The sequence below is a fragment of the Emydura macquarii genome, unplaced genomic scaffold, assembly GCF_026122565.2.
Source record: "Emydura macquarii macquarii isolate MOO-44397 ecotype Brisbane River unplaced genomic scaffold, CSIRO-AGI_Emac_v2 contig_3647, whole genome shotgun sequence".
Taxonomy (NCBI): Eukaryota; Metazoa; Chordata; order Testudines; family Chelidae; genus Emydura; species Emydura macquarii.
Window position 1 is genome coordinate 1,123,251 of NW_027133784.1, and position 18,031 is coordinate 1,141,281.

An 18,031-nucleotide genomic window follows, 5' to 3' on the forward strand; every position below is an offset into this window, starting at 1 on the left:
TCCATTTCACTTTGTAATATTTGTGCCTGTCCTGTAAAATGAAAGCTCACAGCTGTTGTACTTGGGACCCCAGCTCCATAGGACCTGATAGCTGGCTTCTTGGAGTAGGTTTCTTCTGTCTGTCCCTGAGCTCTTCATCTTGACACGTGTACTTGGGACAAAACTTATTTAAAACATGAGGATGGCCTGGACCAAAACCACCCCTCCCCTCTTAGAGCTGAGTTCCTGGGGAGGGATAGCAGGAAGAGCAGTAAGTAGTTAGGCCTCCCTACTTGGGATTGGTGTACAATGTTCTGGTTTTCTCTTGGGACTGGAGTGTGGGTATTTCTGTTTTCCTGTGTCTATTCCAGCAGCTACGCTGTGCTGCCAGCCCCAAACAGGGAAGACAGGCAGCGCAAAGCATGCTGCATGCATCTTAAGGCATTGATCTTTATATATCTTCCAGTGGTATAGCCATGTGGCTCTGGGACGTGTGGTAACTGCAGTGATGAATACAATAGAACACCTAGAACAGCTAGAAAAGAGGAATTATTATTCTGGTGCCTACCATCCCGCTGTGGTTCTATTATCTCTAACTTGGTCTGAGACTGGTTCCCTATCAGGGGCATCTTAGCAATGACCAGAGCACTGAGCACGGTTTCTCACTGGATAATAGATGAGGAGTGCCCTCCTTTCTTTATTGCTTCTCTTTCTATTGCATGCTTCTGTCCTATATATGAGAACATTACCCTAAAGGACTTTTTTTAGCTGCTTGTTATTCCCCACTTCCACGCAGCCAGTGTGCTCCCCACAGTGGTTGTTTCATTGACTCTGTGAACTCTGGAAATTGCAGGCTCATTTTTTAAATGTAAAAGGCCATGAAGTCCACTCTTGATAGGAAGGAATGACTGTTCAAACTGCCTTACTCCCCTCTTTCTCCTCTACTCGGTGGGGTCCTGTCACTACCACCAACCTGTCACTCACATGGCTTAGTGCTAATTAGGCTTTTGGGGTGCCTCTGAGTCATCTGTATCAGGATTCCTTAGAACAAAAGTATTAAAAAGCCCTTCTCTTTGGTGCAGAACTCCCCTCCCCTGCCGTGGACTATGTTCTGTCTCCTGTTGTGAACTGGAGGAGGTATATAGCTGCCATGCCAGTCTGGGGCATAGTGTAGAGAACCCTTGGGTTACCATGTGGTGCTGAGAATTGTTAGTGTTTAGGCGTCCCATCCATTAAAAACTGTCCTTGGTTTGCTGCTACAAGGGAAGGGACCGAACCCAAGGTTAACTATAATAGTTCATCAGCTGTGTGGGGGGAGGGAGAGCAGTGGGTGGCTCAGTCATAAGAGGGGCATAAATTTGAGCCAAGCAAAATCCATTGGAAAAGATCTTGCAAATGTCCATGATTTTTAAAATATTCATGGGATGAGCTGACTAATTATAGACCTGTAAGCCTGACATCAATCCCAGGCAAAATAATGAAACATTTGACACAGGATTTCATTAATAAAGAATTTAATCCATTGTGAGTTAAGCATATGCACAATATACTTTGTCCTTATGAGAACTAAATGGCCATCCTACAGAAATCTCCCCCCTCACTCACTTTAGGCAACTAAAGTAACATTTTGATATCTGTGGAAACCATCACATTTCAGCCAGCAGTGTCCATTGTGGTCTATGGGACTCTTATTTGGCTATTTCCACTGATGATAGACTGTGGTGCAGTCCACAGATTGCAATCAAAGTCAGCAAATATCTGGGGTCCAAACTGCTGGGGGAAGAAGTATAGTGCTTTGTAATGGAGCTATAGGGCTGGCCATCAGTCCTCTAGTTCTTCCAAACAAAGGGGATGCTTCCGTGAGTGATTTCTTTACCTGTTAGGAGCAGTAGGGGCTTGTTTTCAAGTCTGTATTGATACTTTACTGTTTTTAGTTTTAACAAGGAGGAATGACTAGTGGCATCTAATATCAGTCACTGGGTTTCCTCTAGCAGGAGCGTGGGTGGGTGGTGGGTGTGTTTGAACAGTTGTTTGCTCTTTGCAGGGAGCCCTGGAGCAGTAATTTGCCACTGATACCATAAAATGGCAACACTTAGTTGCATCTGATTCTGCGGGTAAGGGTGGCACATTGTTACCTCGTGCTGCTGGAGAACTGGCCACCAATACAATTGGAAATTTGTTGATTGCCCGAGGGTCACAAATTCATCAAATGAACGGTCATGATGGGCAGCCTGAACTGTCTCTAGGACTGAAATAAGATAGTGTTGCTTGTCTGGATGGAGGTACACTGGTGGAACTGGGATAGGAGCATAACTAGATGATGCCAGCATTGACATGACAATGCAATCAGACCGTAACTTTCACAAGCACTAAACTTACTTGTGCACTTCCTTTATTTTTATATATCTATACTATAAATAGTGTTGGGTTCATCCAGTTTTCTTCTTTCCTTTTTCCTTACAAGTCACGTTATAATGGTAATTAAAAACAGTTTTAAAACTTGAATGAACAAAAGACACATTAAGGATAGCTTGTTTATCTATTTCATTTCAGGATTTTTTAAAAACATATTTGTCTTTATACTGAATTTCTCACAAAGCAAGTTTGTAACCAGACCTGCTGCACACAAAGGTACTGTCTCAACTTTCATCCATGCAAGGAAGATATTTCACTGAAATTAAAACTGGGTGTGCATGGTCTGTTCCCTTCAGGTGTTTTGGAAAGGGATTCTACTCAACTGCTGTATATGGGACCAGAGGCAGCTTTACATTTCTTAATGTAACTAAATTAAAACTGGCCTCCAGAAAGCCAGAGTATTTGGACTGCTGCTGGCTTTTGACTCTTAAGTACCTAAATTCCTTGCCATATGAATGCAAGTGTAACATTGGCTCTGGGGTGCTATGAAGACCAGGTAGGCAGATTTGAGTCTGTTTTCATTTCTGTTGAAATTAGCTGATAAAGGAAACAAATTGCAAGGGAACAAGGTACATATCTGTCTGTAAAGCCAAGGTTCAAATCTGGTTGTCTTGGAAACTGATCCAAGCAAATTGCTGATTGTTATGGGAAGAATTTAGGAAGCTGTCTGGTCCTGAATCTATAACGATTTGTACAATGCAAATTTGTATCTGGATACTGTCTGTCCAGTGAAACACTGGATTATATACTTTTTAAAATAAGCATCTGTACAGCTAATGAGTGCATAGTTCTGTATTGTGACTACTGTCCTTCACGTTACACTAAAACTGGAACATTTTACTGCGGATTTGAGTCTCTACTTATTTTTGTGCCCTGAAAAGCAAGGAGATCATTCTCACATTTTACTTTTTCCAAACTCAAGATCTCACATTGGCTACATCTTTTCAGACAAAGGACAAGACTACACTCTTTTGGCACTAATCATAAATAGACGAAAGGAGTGGCTGATTAAAAAGACAAATTTCTTCTGCCATTATCCTCACGTGCTAAGTACACTCAAGCTCTCAACATAAATTTGCCAGAACTCTCCTGCCCTTCTTTTACCAATCTGGTTATGTTAAAAACTGTCCAATAATGATTTCTACTAACACAGTTGTGAGAGACAGGATATAACTTAAAGATTTAAAACTAATTTTCAAGGGTAGATCTACAGAGAACAAGGAAATTGTAACAACAATTGCATTAAATTCTTGACTGTCTTGATTTGATCTTGACAACAGTTTAGGGATTGTTCAGATAATGCTGTTACAGTTCAACTTTGGCTCAGCCACACCATGTTGGGCAGCCAGGGTTGCAGCAGTGTATTCTGGGACTTCCACAGCATCTGTCCCATGGTATCCAGCACCATTCTGAGGAGTAATGAGCACTTCAATGTGGGGTGAAGTTAGGAAAAGTCTAACTGCTACAGCTGCATCATTTGTGGCTTCCCGTCCACATAGAGGGAATAACTTAACAGATTGCACCAGTTCAGCTGAAAGCCTAAGCCAAACATCTTGTTCAGGGTATTGCAACCCGTTAATAAAACTGTTTCTTGCAAAACACTTCGGAAAGCTGTAGTCTGTGGACAAAACACAGTGTGGGCAGAGCTCAATGTTTTCTTGCATAATATAATTAAGGCCACCATGACCTACATTAAAAAAGTTATTAAACATTGTAATAAAGCAATGCATACATGCACTAAAAGACTGCATAAGATGCATGGGTACCCTACCACAGTAATGGGCTAACTCAGTCTCCTAGAGAAACAAATTGTACTGAAAATGGTGCCTGGTTTCTTTGAAACCATGATCTGTTGTAACTGCTTAATTTGTCATTAAGTGAGTATCCTGAGAGAGAGATGCTATTCACCCCCATCTTACCTTCCCAGTTCTCAGAATTACTCCTTTCTGGAGAGAATGTTGATTCCACATAGTAATAGCAGTGCTTAGGATTTCCTTTATACATTCTTATTCTAAGCTATTCTGGAACAATCTGAGCCATTTTTTAATTTCAATAGGGGAACTGTCAGGATGTTGAGTATTCATTTATTTTTGCATAATTCTGCTAAAATTCAGTTGGTTTGTTCAGGAAGTGAAATGTTCAAGGAGCAAATCAGTTACTGAAACAAGCCTTAGCTATGTCATGTATGGGAAGTTACTAATTACTAGTAGTATAAAACTAAGAACATAAGAACAGCCATACTGGATCAGACCAGTGGTACATCTAGCCCAATATCCTGTCTTGTGACAATGGCCAATGCTAGGTGCTTCAGAGGGAATGAACAGAACAGATAGTTAAGTACAGCCTCTTGTTGTCTATAATTGAACCTTTATTTACTCCAGTAGCAAATGTAGCTTCCAGCAGAGCCCCTGATGTGCTAGTGGTGTACAAACAAAGGTTGGGACAGGGATTGTCCCAAAGACCTCATCTAAGGCTTTGTCTGCATCACAAAAGTATGGTGGTTTTTCACAGCAAGATAACACACAACTATCCTGCAGTAAAATCCTAGTGGAGAAGGCATCACAGATTTTAATGAGGTAGCTAGGTGAGGTCTACAACAGGCAGATATATAGTGTTGACTTTACTTAGCTACCACACAGTAAAAAGTATGTCTTGTCTCCACTAGGATTTTACAATGGCATACTTAGTATGCATTAATTATCCCATTGCCAAAAAAACATCTTTTTAACTATGAAGAAAAGCTACAGATCATAGGGAGCCATGAAACGTGCAATTTTACAGACATAAGTACAATTGTACTTTTTTTGGTAATTACATATATGAATAATACCTGCTTTCCCCAACTGCTGTCTAGTCCAGCTCTTAAAACTGGGGAAGATTTCTTGTAGCTGTTGTGGTAGTTGCAGTAAATGTGTTTTATGGTTGCTCCCGAAGGCTCCATCTCCTAGGTGTTGTGCAAACAGAGAAGAGACTCCCTACCATGAAGGGTTTAGATTTAAGGAGGAGAAGGAAGTAGCTCACAGATCAGTTTAGGGAGAGAGTATCCCAAGAATAACTGCAGCTGGGAAGAAAGTGAAAAGACTGATGAAAAAAACCAATAAGCAGATGGCTGTGGCTGATGCTGGTTGAATTTAGGGGACGGGAAACCCAGTAAGACAAAAAAACAACTCACAGAAGTGGATGTTTCTAATCTGGCCCTAAACTCTGGGCAAAAGCTATTCAGTGAAACAAGTGTTCTTAGGCAGTATTGTTGATTAACTCAGTCCAATATACAATACAGCAGATCCTCAGAGTGATGAACACCTTGGAAATGGAGGTTGGTTGTAACTCTGAAATGTTCAGAAATCTGAACAAAACGTTACGGTTGTTCTTTCAAACGTTTACAACTGAACATTGACTTAATACAGCTTTGAAATTTTACTATGCAGAAGAAAATTGTTGCTTTCTCTTTATTTTTAGTAGTTTTTGCTGCTTTTTTTGTCTCTGCTGCTGCCTGATTGCATACTTCTGGTTCAGGTGTGTGGGTGACTGGTCAGTTTGTAACTCTTGTGTTCATAACTCTGAAATTCTACTGTATAAAGCAGAGACAAGTTTTCTGTAACAGATAAACGTGTACTGAACTCCCTATACCCAAATACAAGGAATATGGGAAGCAAGCAGATCAAAGTGTGACTGAGAGATGGGGATCATGACCTAGTGAACATAGAAATACGGTGGAATTAGTCTCATGACTACACTGAAGAGGGGGTACAATCTCACAACTTGAATAAAGCTATATATGAAAATGATTAGTTTGTGCAGTGATTTGAAAAATGGAAAGTGCTATTAAATGAAAATGAAAAGAGGATGCAGTAGGGGAACTATTAAGTGATTCAGCAAGCTACTGGCTGAAGAGAGTATGTGTGTATAAAACTCTTTGGTTAAGAAGAGAAGATATGAAAATAGGAAGAAGACATTAAAGGGAGCATCTGCATGAGAGAGAATGAAAAAAGCACCTGGCCATAATTTGAGCTGAAGTCAGAAGTTCCTATACTTGCAGGGGGATTTAAGACAGCTGTTGAAGATAACATGCAGCCAAACATGCATTGTGAAAGAGGTTCCTGAGTTGTGAGAAGACAGCTGTGTGATCCAGAAAACAGAGATTCCAGTCAGAGTAGAGGACATCCTAGATCTGCTTTTTACTGGAAGAAAAAGTTATTAAGAATAAGAGGGATGCTTATACGTTATTTTCTTGGTAAACAGTATCTTGCTGAGAGTTTGACTACTCTTCACCATAGTAATCACTAGGACTGTGATCCAAAACCCATTAAAGTAAATGGGAGTCTTTGGATGGACTTTAAGTTTATGAGTCAGGACCCCAAAGCCTGAAAATACTGCAGTGTTGACAGTTGTTGTACGAGTCTCTTACCCCTCAGCAAGTGAAGCACACTGAACTTATTACTTGCCCAAGAATATGCAGCGAGTCGGTGGCAGCACTGATAAAAACAGAATCTAGAAGAGTCCTGACTCTCAGTCCTCCAATCAACCACTCAAACTACATTCTGCAGACCAGGCCGTCAGCTATATTGGTTAACTAGAAGAAGGCTGGGATACATTTCAAATAGGAGGGGATTCTGAGTACCTCTTATGGTGAAAAACAGAAGACCATACACAGCAGCCAAGGCTCTCCGTAGTACTGAGTGCATGTATGGCTGCTCCATCTAGCTAAACTGCTCCTGCATTGTCCTCTTATGAATGACCTAATCTAAATTCCAATTGTATTCCCTGCTGTAAAATAAATACGCACATTAATTTTATATTCAGTCTTTGAATGCTGTTTTTATGTTGAAAGCTAAATAGTGCCCTGCAGCAAGTGCCAACTGCAAGAAGCAGATAATTTTAAGACAAAGTTTTAAGTTGCTATGCAGTCTCTTTCCAGCTCAATAACTGCAGCATCAAATCATTCTGGTCACAATCCCCTTTGCCATTATTCTGACCCAATCTTTCCTGGCTAAGCTGCATTTTTACATACACAGCCTGTGCCTGTCCTGCTTTCCATATGCCTTGGAGGCAGCATCTTCTTTGCTATTGACTCAAAATATGTCTAGCATTAATGCCTTCTTGCAGCAGATGCCAAACTGCACTCCAGATAGCTCTTGCTGCTGGTCTGGGGACATCTAGCTGGTCACATGGTGTTGACTCACCTGGTATCCAGCAGAAATAAAACTGAAGAGAAAGCAAAAACTGATAGTGTGGTTCACTTTATCCAAAGAGGACAAAAATCTCCTGGCATTTAAGTCAGCTTCAAATACTGCTAAAACTGCCACAAGGATGTTACTCTTTTGTGAATGGGAGCTGAGTTTTCCATGAGACACTGTCTTTCTTAAGATGTGGTTCACACTATGGTAACAGTGCCTTATTAAATAACCTCCAGCTAGAGCACCACAGATTGTTTTTGTTAGATCTCTAGTTAAGCAATATTAAACTGGTGAGTGCTTGTCTGGAACATCATCAAGGAAACTCCAGGTGGTGGCAGCAGTAGCACTGGTGACTCTGATAGGGGGAGGAGGGCTTTTCCGTCTATGATGATGCAGGAACATTCTTCTAGATAAGACTTAAAACTGAGGTCCAGCCTCCCTATGGCCTTTAGAGATCAGACAGTGATTTTTTTTGCAAAAGTAGGATTGTTGGTATTAAGACCAAATCTATCCCCTCCAGCTACATGGGTGCTTCTCCCAGTGAAGTAAATGGGAGCTGGATCCATGTAATTTGGGTAGAATGAGAACTGGGGCCCTCAATGTCCAGACCAAATTTCAACTTTGTTAATGAAATACCCTCACTGCTGTGGCTGAACGTGATATTCTTCATTTTCCAAAGCTAACCAGTTATAAGCACTGCTATACTCCACACTGGAAGTGGCTGCATTTCAGGTGGTGGCGGAAGTGATGGTGATGCATACATTGTATTCTAAGCCTATAATTTTATAAAGCAATTGGGGAGATACAAAAGATCCTATATAAGTCAACAAAGAAAATTAAATCCAATCTTCTTTACATGGTGTGCTAGTAATGTCTTTACCTTCCACAGCAGAATATTTTACTCTAGTTCTCCCAGCAGGGGACTGTAGGGAATGGTGCAAAAATGCTGGAGCAGAGACTACTTTTGCTGGACTAGGCTTTCTCTCTAGGAGATTCTGAAGAGAATGGTGCGTGACCACTAACTGTGAAGTAAGCTTATAATTCCTAGCCCTGCCTATACCAGCAGGCACTGCTGCAGTGAGTGGAATAGGAGTTCTGACACACATCTACTCCAGTAGCTGTGGGGAAGATCGGTGCTTATCAGCTCCCAATAAGAGCTGCAATAAGCAGAGCAGCAATAAATACCTCTACCCTGGTAGAACAGAAAGCTTTTCTCCCAGTGCAGACTCTGCTGCTGAAGATACTGGGCTTTTCTCCAGCTGACAGATGGTGATACTGAAGCTTTCCTGGCACCAGCAATGTTTTGCAAGGAGTTAATTTTTAGTGAGGACAAGAGGCAGAAGGGCCAGAATGTTTAACTTGGAACAACTACAGCCCTGACTTGCCAGTCAGGTTCATACAGCTGAACACGAAGGAAATCTCTTTAATCATCCACTGATGTTAGCTGTTATCCCTAGTGTGAAGAATGGCGCTTCACAGGGGTTGTGACCATTAGGACTACATATGGACTGACTCATGGAAAAGAAGATTGTGGCAAACAGTTAAAGATTCTACCAAGGAACAGTCTTAGTAGCATTTAGGCTGTGACAGCCCAAGAAGAATTTCCTTGCCACAATTCCTTGTGAATTGACATCTCTGAAGTCTGGCATGCTGGAGCCAAACTGCCACCAAGCAGAGTGGAAGCATGGAGAGTCCCACAGCTCCCTGTGGCAGAACTTGGCTGACTCACTGGAAGTGATGCGTTCACTCTTGGGTGATGAGAGGGTCCTTTGTGCAGCTCCACGGCCTGTTTATCCATGGAGCTTTATCTCCCGAGGAACCCGCACACCTGCCCTTCCTCTTGGAGGTAAGTGACCATGACAGCTAACATCCACATATCTGATCAGAGAACTAGTAGGAGCCAATAAAAGTATTCAGTAGGTGAAAAATCATTCAAAGCTTATTTCAGGATGTTGTTATTTAATGACTAAGTGACTGTATAGTTGTAATGGCTTTATTCCATCCACAAAGAGCTATGTCTGTCTGTGCATGAAGGGCTGGGGAGGCACCAGAGGCTGAGCTCCACTTCTGTAAAGCTATTTTAGAGATGTATAAGAATGAATATGCTAAACATTTTTATTACTTCTGAAGCTACAAAAAGGAAGCTAAAAATCCATCAAAATGTTCTAAGATGAACATCTGAATCCCTCTTCAAGTTAGCAAATATTGTTAATAGCTGCATCCAATTTATAAAGAGTTTGAGAACATAACTGAGAAGAAAACAGTTATTTTATTTTGGAACAATTTAAAAAAAAAATCACTTGACCCTTTCATTACAGGACAGTCTGCATTGTATTATACAGATAGAGGAAGCATCTTGCAAATAATTAAACTCACTAACTCTGGATTTTCTTTGATTAATAAGGGGGATCTGAAATATTCTTCTAAGATTTGTCTGTTACTTACCACATTTCTAGACACTGGGTATGTCTACACTATGAGCTAGGGGTATGATTTCCAGATCCTGTACACACATTTGCGCTAGCTCTCATTGAGAACTAGCACACTAAAATAGTAGAATAGCCAGGCAGAGGCAGCACAGACTAGCCGCCCCAAGTACAAATTTGCTGGGACTCCATGGGTACGGTATTCAGGGTGGCCAGCCCATTTCACCACTGCCTATGCTAATGTGGCTACACTACTATTTCTGGTGTGCTTGCTTGATGAGAGCTAGCGCAAGTACTGTTATGTGTACATGAGCAGAGAATCACACCCCTAACTTGCAATGTAGACGTAGCCTTACTAACCAGTTAGCCAAGCTATACTTATTTCATTCTTTTAATCGTCTCACAAATTAGGGCTTCACTTTTTTTAGTTTTTTTTCTCTGAATTATTTTCAGATTGTCTACATCTTTCTGGCACTAAGGGTGATCAGAACTAAATGTAATATTTCAGGGCCTCTGAGAGCCAAGGGATTCTCATCTCCCTGTTCCATAATATAACTCCACATGCAGGCAAAAAACAATCTTTTTACTACAAGTTCATATGCAAGTTCATATTTAATTTGCTATCCACTGTCACCTTTGGATCTGGTCTCACGGCATCTGAAACATTTCTTTCCCTACTGGATTTATGTTTTGTATTATTTCTCTCTGACTGAGGGTATTAGGTTCTATTTTTGCAGACTGAATCCAAACACTATTTTTTGCCCATTTTCTAATCTTTCTAGGTCTCTTGATATAACTTCTTCTTTAGTGTTTGCAACCATTCCCAATTTACTATTATTTATCACCCCTTCAAGTTCATTAATCAGTCAAAGAAAGTTAAAGACAGCCAGGTCTTCAAGATACTTTGAAGCACCTCTCTGGACACTTTCCCCAGTGCGAAACATTGCCATTTATTGTTATCATTTGTTTATGGATTATTTTCAGATGTATTTCAGTTTGTGGAATGATGCTTAGACCCAAGCCATGCCTAATTACATTTTCAAGCATAATTTTGAAAGGTACTCATTTCAATTCTTTCCTAAACTCTAGATAGAAGAAATAGTCTATGTTCTCTATGTCTGTAATGTTAATTTGATTACAGAAAACAATCAGGTTTGTCTGGCATGGTTTGATGGTATATTTTTCCTGATTTCTGTATCATCTAGGTGTTTACAGATTATTACATGCATTTCTTAGGTGCCTAACACTATAATATTATTTCAAACAAAAATAAAAATCTGTTTTTTTTCCTGAGTCCTGGAAATCAGATTTAATAGATAAGTATAAGGACTGCTGCTATTTCCCCCTCTTTAAGATTGTTACTGTATTTGTCTATTTTCTTTCTCATCCACGATGTAATAAAAATAATTGCCAGTGGCTCAGTAAATTCATGAATTCATCTTCTTACATCCTTGAGATTCATATTATCTGGGCCTATTTGTTTGTACAATACTATGCATAATCAGTTTCCCCATGTCTTTCCTTACATGCTTTTAATGATAGATAATGTAGACACCCTTCTCTGGAGGGCCTCTGAACTTAATCAGCAGTGTTCCAGTGGGGAAGATCCTGAGGGCTGCAATCCAACCTTGGAGACTACAACTCCCATAATGCCTTAGGGAAGAGAGGACAAGAGAGAGGGAGACTTCCCTCTTGTAGGGGACTCAGGGAGAGGTGGAGAGCATGCACTGTGCTCCATTTTGGGAGAGGAACTGAGATTGTTTGATGGAGCTCTGTCCAAACCAGGAGCTGCTGCTGAGAGCCTGCTGGGGCTTTGACCAAGCAGGGAGCCTCAGAAGCTCTTGGTGGCTTCACTGGAGCCAGGGCAGAGACTGTTGCTGTGCCCAGAGCTGACTGAGGTGGGCCTGCAGTGAAGTCAGTGTGAGTAACCACCACCCTTGTTTGGGAAAGTGTTTGCAAGAAAAGAGACTGTAGTGAGTTGTCTGAATCTGAGAAGAGGTGGAGTGGTCTTATCTAACCAGACCCAGGGTTTTGGCATCTGTTTAAAACAACTCCAATCTTCAGAGGAGTAGTGCAGTTTGGAATGATCCCAAATTAGAATTGCTCTGCCTTTTGTTGCCCTGGGTGGACTGATTCACTGGACCAACAGAGTGTTGCCCCAGTTTCAGCATCATCAAGCATGCTTACACAAGCTTTTAGACCTCTGAAATCCAGAGGAGCGTACACTTAGGGATGGGGTAAATAGTGGCAGTGTACATAAAAGTTAGATAAGATTCATTTACTATTGTAAACTGTATTTGTTAATTGATTTATTGAACTGTCCCCTGGTGATTTAAATTAGTGGTGACACTTAATCTCAGTCCGTTATATCATGTTTTCTTAAATTGTTAAAAAGTTGTATTAACTCCAATCTAAGTGGATATTGTTTATAATCAGTATTTTTTAATTAGACCCATTGCACAGATTAGTTTAGTTTATTCCTGGAGGCTCCCAAGGCATGCCATTGAGTGTGTACAGGCACTATCCATTTTAATTTCCTTTACAAGTAAAAGGACTGCAGCAAAGGGACGGATAGAAGATTCACACCTATCCAACATCACCACTGGGATACTCAGTATCTCCTTTACTGTCAATATCATCAGGCCCCTGGGCTCACAGCTGAGTGTTGCCTGCTCCCAAGTAACCCAGGAAGGAAAGGGGGGTTACATTATATTCATAAGATCTTCATTTATTTGTCTATACTAGTCATTTGTTTAAAGATAGAGTTTTGAGTAGTTCAGGAGCTCAGCAGCCATTTTAGATGTGCTCATTAAAATGCCTTTTTCAATATATTTTTTTTTAATTTATTCTCTTAGGTGTTGTCTACACTTGTGGTGGTGTGATAGCACAGATGTAGCTACATGCTGCAGTAAAATGCAGGTTATGTCCACACTGTGGTATGTGAAAGGCTCTGGCAGTGGGGAAGGCTCCAACAACTCTCCACTACCATCTCTCTCCTTCTTCCCCCCCCCCCGAGCCTTTTACTATGGCAGGAAAAGGCTCTGGAAGTGGGGAAGCAGCAGGACACTACATTGCTTTTTTTTTTTTTTTTTTTAAAGGCAGCATAAAAATGGAAGGCATTGCTTTGGCATGTGGAGAGCCATATAGGGTATATATATATATCCTTGAGTTCTTGTGTTTCTGTATTCTACTCACCTAAGCAGCACCTCACTGTCAGCTGAGCATGCAGTGTCTGTACTGAATATGTTGTCATTAGTGTAGTTATCTTTAGATAATATGAACAAATTCAGTAGTATTTTTGTTTTGCTGCCCTCAGGTTTCCTCTGTTATTTTGAAATGTTGTATTGTATAGTCTTCTTTTGTTTCCTTCTCCATTTCCAGTGCAGGTTCTCATTTCTTTGAATCAGTGCCTTGTGCGTCCACACTCATTGCCTCTTTTTTCTTGGATTTTTTCTTCATCAGAGGAATTGTAATCTCACTCAAGAAGTCTTGAGATTCCTCAGCCTTCTTTCACATGGGTGAATTTTAATATTTCACATCACTTATAGTTCATTAGATGTCTTAATTCCCCACCATTAGCTTTGTTGAAATCCATACCTTCTATGATGTCTATCTTTTAATTCAAATACACTTTGGTCACTGGTTTCAACACTTCCCCCCTGTTGTTCATTTTCTCAATAGTTTTTCTCCCTCTTAGTAGAAAATTAACCCAGGAGGAGTTTGCATCTGCCTGGATACCATATTCTTGGGATCATAAAGTTTTTCACTACAGAGAACTTAGGAATCTTAGTTTTAATTATACTTGTCATTCCCCAGACTTCTGGGTACTTAATTGCTCATGCTATCTTTTGGTCTCCTGCTCATCGATGATCCAAGACTTTTGCACTCCCTCTTTGCTCATCTTGGTGCTCTTCCACAGATGCCAGCTGCAGTATTGTCTCTCTCCCCTCCCCCATTCTTGTATCTTTACTAAAAATATTTATGTTCTTAGCTGTTTGCTAAGCTCAAATTTGTGAAACCTCAGGCAAGTCATTTAAACTCTGCCTAAATTTCCCCATTTTGATATTATTTAGATAATATATTTCCTGTCTTTGTAAAGCACTTTGAGATCTTCAAATAAATGTGATGTATGGTTTTCTTTGTCAAGCATGAAATTTTTTTCACTTAGTGCTATTTCTTCTCTTTTTGCCTTTTCTGAACTGATTGATAGGTAAAATATCAGCATTATGTTAAGAGAAACATCCCATCAGGTTTGTGATGTCATCTAGGTCAGCTGTTCTCAAACTTTTTAAATGGAGACCCCCTGTGGACTTGTGTAACAGTTGTGCCCCCCTTCCCCCAAACAGCCCCCCACTTTCAGGAAAAAAACAGGGCCTACATATCATATTGCTAATTTTTTTTGGGAGGGGTGGGGGGAGATACGGGACAAGGGGTAGCTCTGCAGCCTGATGCAACCTGCCAGAAAAAATGGCAGCAGCGGGGAAATTGCACCTTGTGGTCAGGATTATCCTCAGGCAGCAGTGTGGACGCAGCTGGGAGCCTGCAAAGTGGCGGTGGTGGTGGGGGGCTGCTGCTACTGTGGGAAGTAGGCAGGGGCTGCCGGGAGTAGCGCTCCGCCTGGAGATGAAAGCAGCTGTGCAAAGTGCAGAGTGTGGAACTGGACTGGCTCTGTCCCCCATTCTGCCAGCAGTGCTCCCCCCACCTCTGCTCCCCTCCTAAGGGTCCCCCACCCCCAACACCTGCCTGGGCTGCTCGTGAGGTGCTGGGGTCCCCACCGCCACCTGGTCCCACGTTCAGCCCAGGGCCCCTTGCTCAGCAGGAGGAGATAGCTACATCATAAGTTTGGGGGCATTGCCCCCCATACGGCACCCCCTCACAATCCATCTCACGCCCCTTTAGGGGGGCCAGTCCCCCCAGTTTGAGAACCACTGATCTAGGTAATATTCTCTGTGAAGAAGTTGAATACTCTGGCCCCACTTTTTATAGCAGGCAGACAAGCCTCAGAAAACACTTATTTTAGAAAAGGCTCAACAGTAAGAACAAGCTATTATGTTTCCCCCACCTCCTTTTTCAGTGTTTTTGTAGTAGTACTAGTACCTATGTACATATAATTTATTTGGGATATAAGATACCAACTAGTTGCAGGGAGCAGAACCAAGCATGATATCCTTGTACAGAATGAAAACTCAAAATTGCTCGTTTTAAAAACAAATAGTAATTTTGGCACCTCCCTTTCCTTTGTAGTGTCTCCCCCACTGAGCGCCTGTTTAGCAAGAATCCTGAGGTTGATTGTCACTAGAACCAGATTCAGTAGTTCAAGGGAGGGAGGCCAGGAACATCCTGTTTAAAATTAATTAAGGAAAAAACTAGTAGCACATGTGCTGGCACACAGCTATGATGGATTGTGGTACAAGGGGTGCCTTTTACAGAGACCTGACACACACAATAATAGATACCATGCTGACATGATATGCACAAAAAGATTAAGCTGAATATTAATAACTTCTTCATTCTAACTTAAACTGTATCAGTCCTTCCCTCTGTCATGGGAAACCAGGTTTGAAGTGAGACAGAATAAACTTCCAACTCCAACAAATATAGTATTTTTCTACAGCTCTGGAAATGTTTTCTTCCAAATTCTTGAATCTCTTGATAGGGGAAGAAAATTCAGCTCTTATAGTGTGTGCGCGAGGTGAGACGTTACAGCACGGTAAGGAGAACAAAGATCCCTGCAGCCTTCCTTTACAGGTCCCCTTACCTCTGTCTGGTGGCTAGCTAGCATTTCCACCTTGTTCTGTGTTTACCTCTGTCTTTCTTTCATCCTCCTATCAGGGATGGTTTAGTCAGCACAGCCAGGCGCAGCAGAAGGGGACCTTCCTTCACCAGAAACTATCTGACTGGCATGGACTCTCACACTGTGCTTCATGCTTGTCCGGCTACAGGGATAACCCATGATGCCCCAGCAGCACCTCCCCCTTTACCACTACTCTGCTTGAGGCACACCGTAAGGTCCCCCACGCCCAAGGGGTAACTGGAAGTCTCTATCTGCCCCCTCATCCCTCCCCATCCTGGGCCCAGGTGCCTGCCTGGACAACGCAGAGCACGGCACAGCCCCGTCCTCATTCAGGATCCTGTGTCTGGCCTCTTCTCCTCCACCCCCTCCCCCCAGCCTGGCCTGTTCTCCCCCTCCCCCAGACAGCCCCCCCCCAGCCTGGCCTGTTCTCCCCCCTCCCCCCCAGCCTGGCCTGTTCTCCCCCCCCCAGACTGCCCCCCCAGCCTGCCCTGTTCTCTCCCCTCCCCCCCATCAGCCTGCCCCCCCCACGGCCTGTTCTCTCCCGCACCCATAGCTGTGGCCTGTCCTGCCTCCTCCCGGCTCCCTGGCTGTTTCCCCAAGAGGCGGCCCCGTGAGCCGTGGCATGGGCCGGGCCTGCCCGCTCAGGCTGGCAGCAGCTGGTGGGGCTCAGCGGCGGCTATTCCAGACGCTTCGCTCCCTCAGGCCAGGCTCACAGAGGGTTGCCTGTGGCTCTTCTCCCCACCTCCCTCCGTCCAGTCAGTCTCCCGGCTACCTGCCCAGCGCGCGCGCGCTCTCTCTCTCCCAGCCAGCAGCGCCCCGACAGTGCGCATGCGCAAAATCTGCCTCGCGCGGGCCGGTATTAGAGAACGAGCCCCTACACCACGGGGCCCGTGGGCTGGCACATGCGCAGAATGACATTACCGGCCGAGTCAAAACGGGCACAACCTGTCTGGGTTAGTCTACGCATGTGCGGAATAGCTGACCTGTGGCTGTTCCCGTCCTGACTCCCCCTCCCTCGGCGCGCCAGGCGCCCGATCAGTAGTTCTCGATGTGCGCCACCCCTCCTGAGCCCTTTCGGTCGACGCATGCGCAGAGCAGTAACGGAGGGGGCGGTCCAGAGCGTTCCGTTGGCAGCAGCCGGATTCCTGTCAGCGGCGGCGGAGCCCGATCCTGACAGGGCGTGAAGCCCCCGACCCGGCCCGGCCCGGCCCCACCCGGCCCGCGGTCAGTCAGTCAGTCAGCCGGCGCGGCGCGCCGTGCTCTGGGCTCCCCGTGTCTCCCCTCCATACGCCGGGGCGGCGAAGGCAGCAGCGCCCCTCCTGCCGCCGGCCCCCTCGCCCCTGCCGGGCCGCGAAGCTGCGATGCCCTCGGACTTCATCTCTCTGCTCAGCGCCGACCTCGACCTCGAGTCCCCCAAGTCGCTCTACTCCAAGGGTGAGTGCGGGGGCCGGGCCGCTGTCGGCCCCGCGGCGCCAGCCGTCGCTTTGCCCGCGGGCCCCGGCTCCCACCCCCCGGCGGGCCGCGGCTTCCCCCCAGAGAACTGGCTCCCGTCCTCGCCCCGCGGGGCCCCCCAGCCTGGCGGCCGGCTGTGGAGAATTGTCCGCGCAGAGACGCTGCCCTGCTGCTCCCGGAGCCGAGGGCCGCCCGCCGCTGGGAGCAGGCGCTGCGGTCCGGGGGAAGCCCCGCCAGCCCCCTGCCGGGCGCCGAGATTGCAGCTGGGCTCCTCAGGCTGCATTCCTGGCCTGGACACCATCTCCGCAAGAATGTGTCCCGACAGGTTTGTGCGCCGGGGACACAGCCGACGGCCGGGCCGCCGCGATAGCCGCTCTGTGATCAGAGCCGCGGGCGGAGGGGCTGGGCTGAGCCTTACGCTTCGCCCGAATCCCTTCTCTCCCTGCCTCCCTCCCTCCCTCTCTGCCAGGGCTCAGCTGCCTTCTGACTGCCACTGCCATTTCTGAGCGTGTCTGCGGGGCACGCAGACCGAGTTGTAAACAGCACGGAAGCCGAAATGTTGAGGTGGAAACGTCTGAGTGTCGGCCTGGTGTTCTTTGATTGTCACCACCAAACAGTGGGCGAAAGGGGACTGGAAACCATTCATCTGGATTTTCATAAAGCTGTTGACTAAATCCCCGCTAAATCGCTCTTCAGTAAACGAAGTAGTTTCTGGGAGAGAGGTGAAATTCTGTCATGAATTAGAAACTGGCTGAGAGCCAAAAAACAAAGTTGAAGTATGTGGTCGA

At 44.3% G+C, this 18,031-nt stretch overlaps 1 protein-coding gene across 1 annotated transcript in view; it reads left to right on the forward strand.

Moving 5' to 3' along the window:
• The first annotated feature begins 16,759 nt into the window (after positions 1 to 16,759).
• NFAT5 (nuclear factor of activated T cells 5) overlaps positions 16,760 to 18,031 on the forward strand; it is a 110,156-nt gene continuing 108,884 nt past the window's right edge. The window contains exon 1 of the mRNA XM_067536714.1: positions 16,760 to 17,225. Within this exon, the coding sequence (XP_067392815.1) occupies positions 17,153 to 17,225 (73 nt within the window). The 5' untranslated portion in view covers positions 16,760 to 17,152. The remainder of the gene's footprint in view (positions 17,226 to 18,031) is intronic.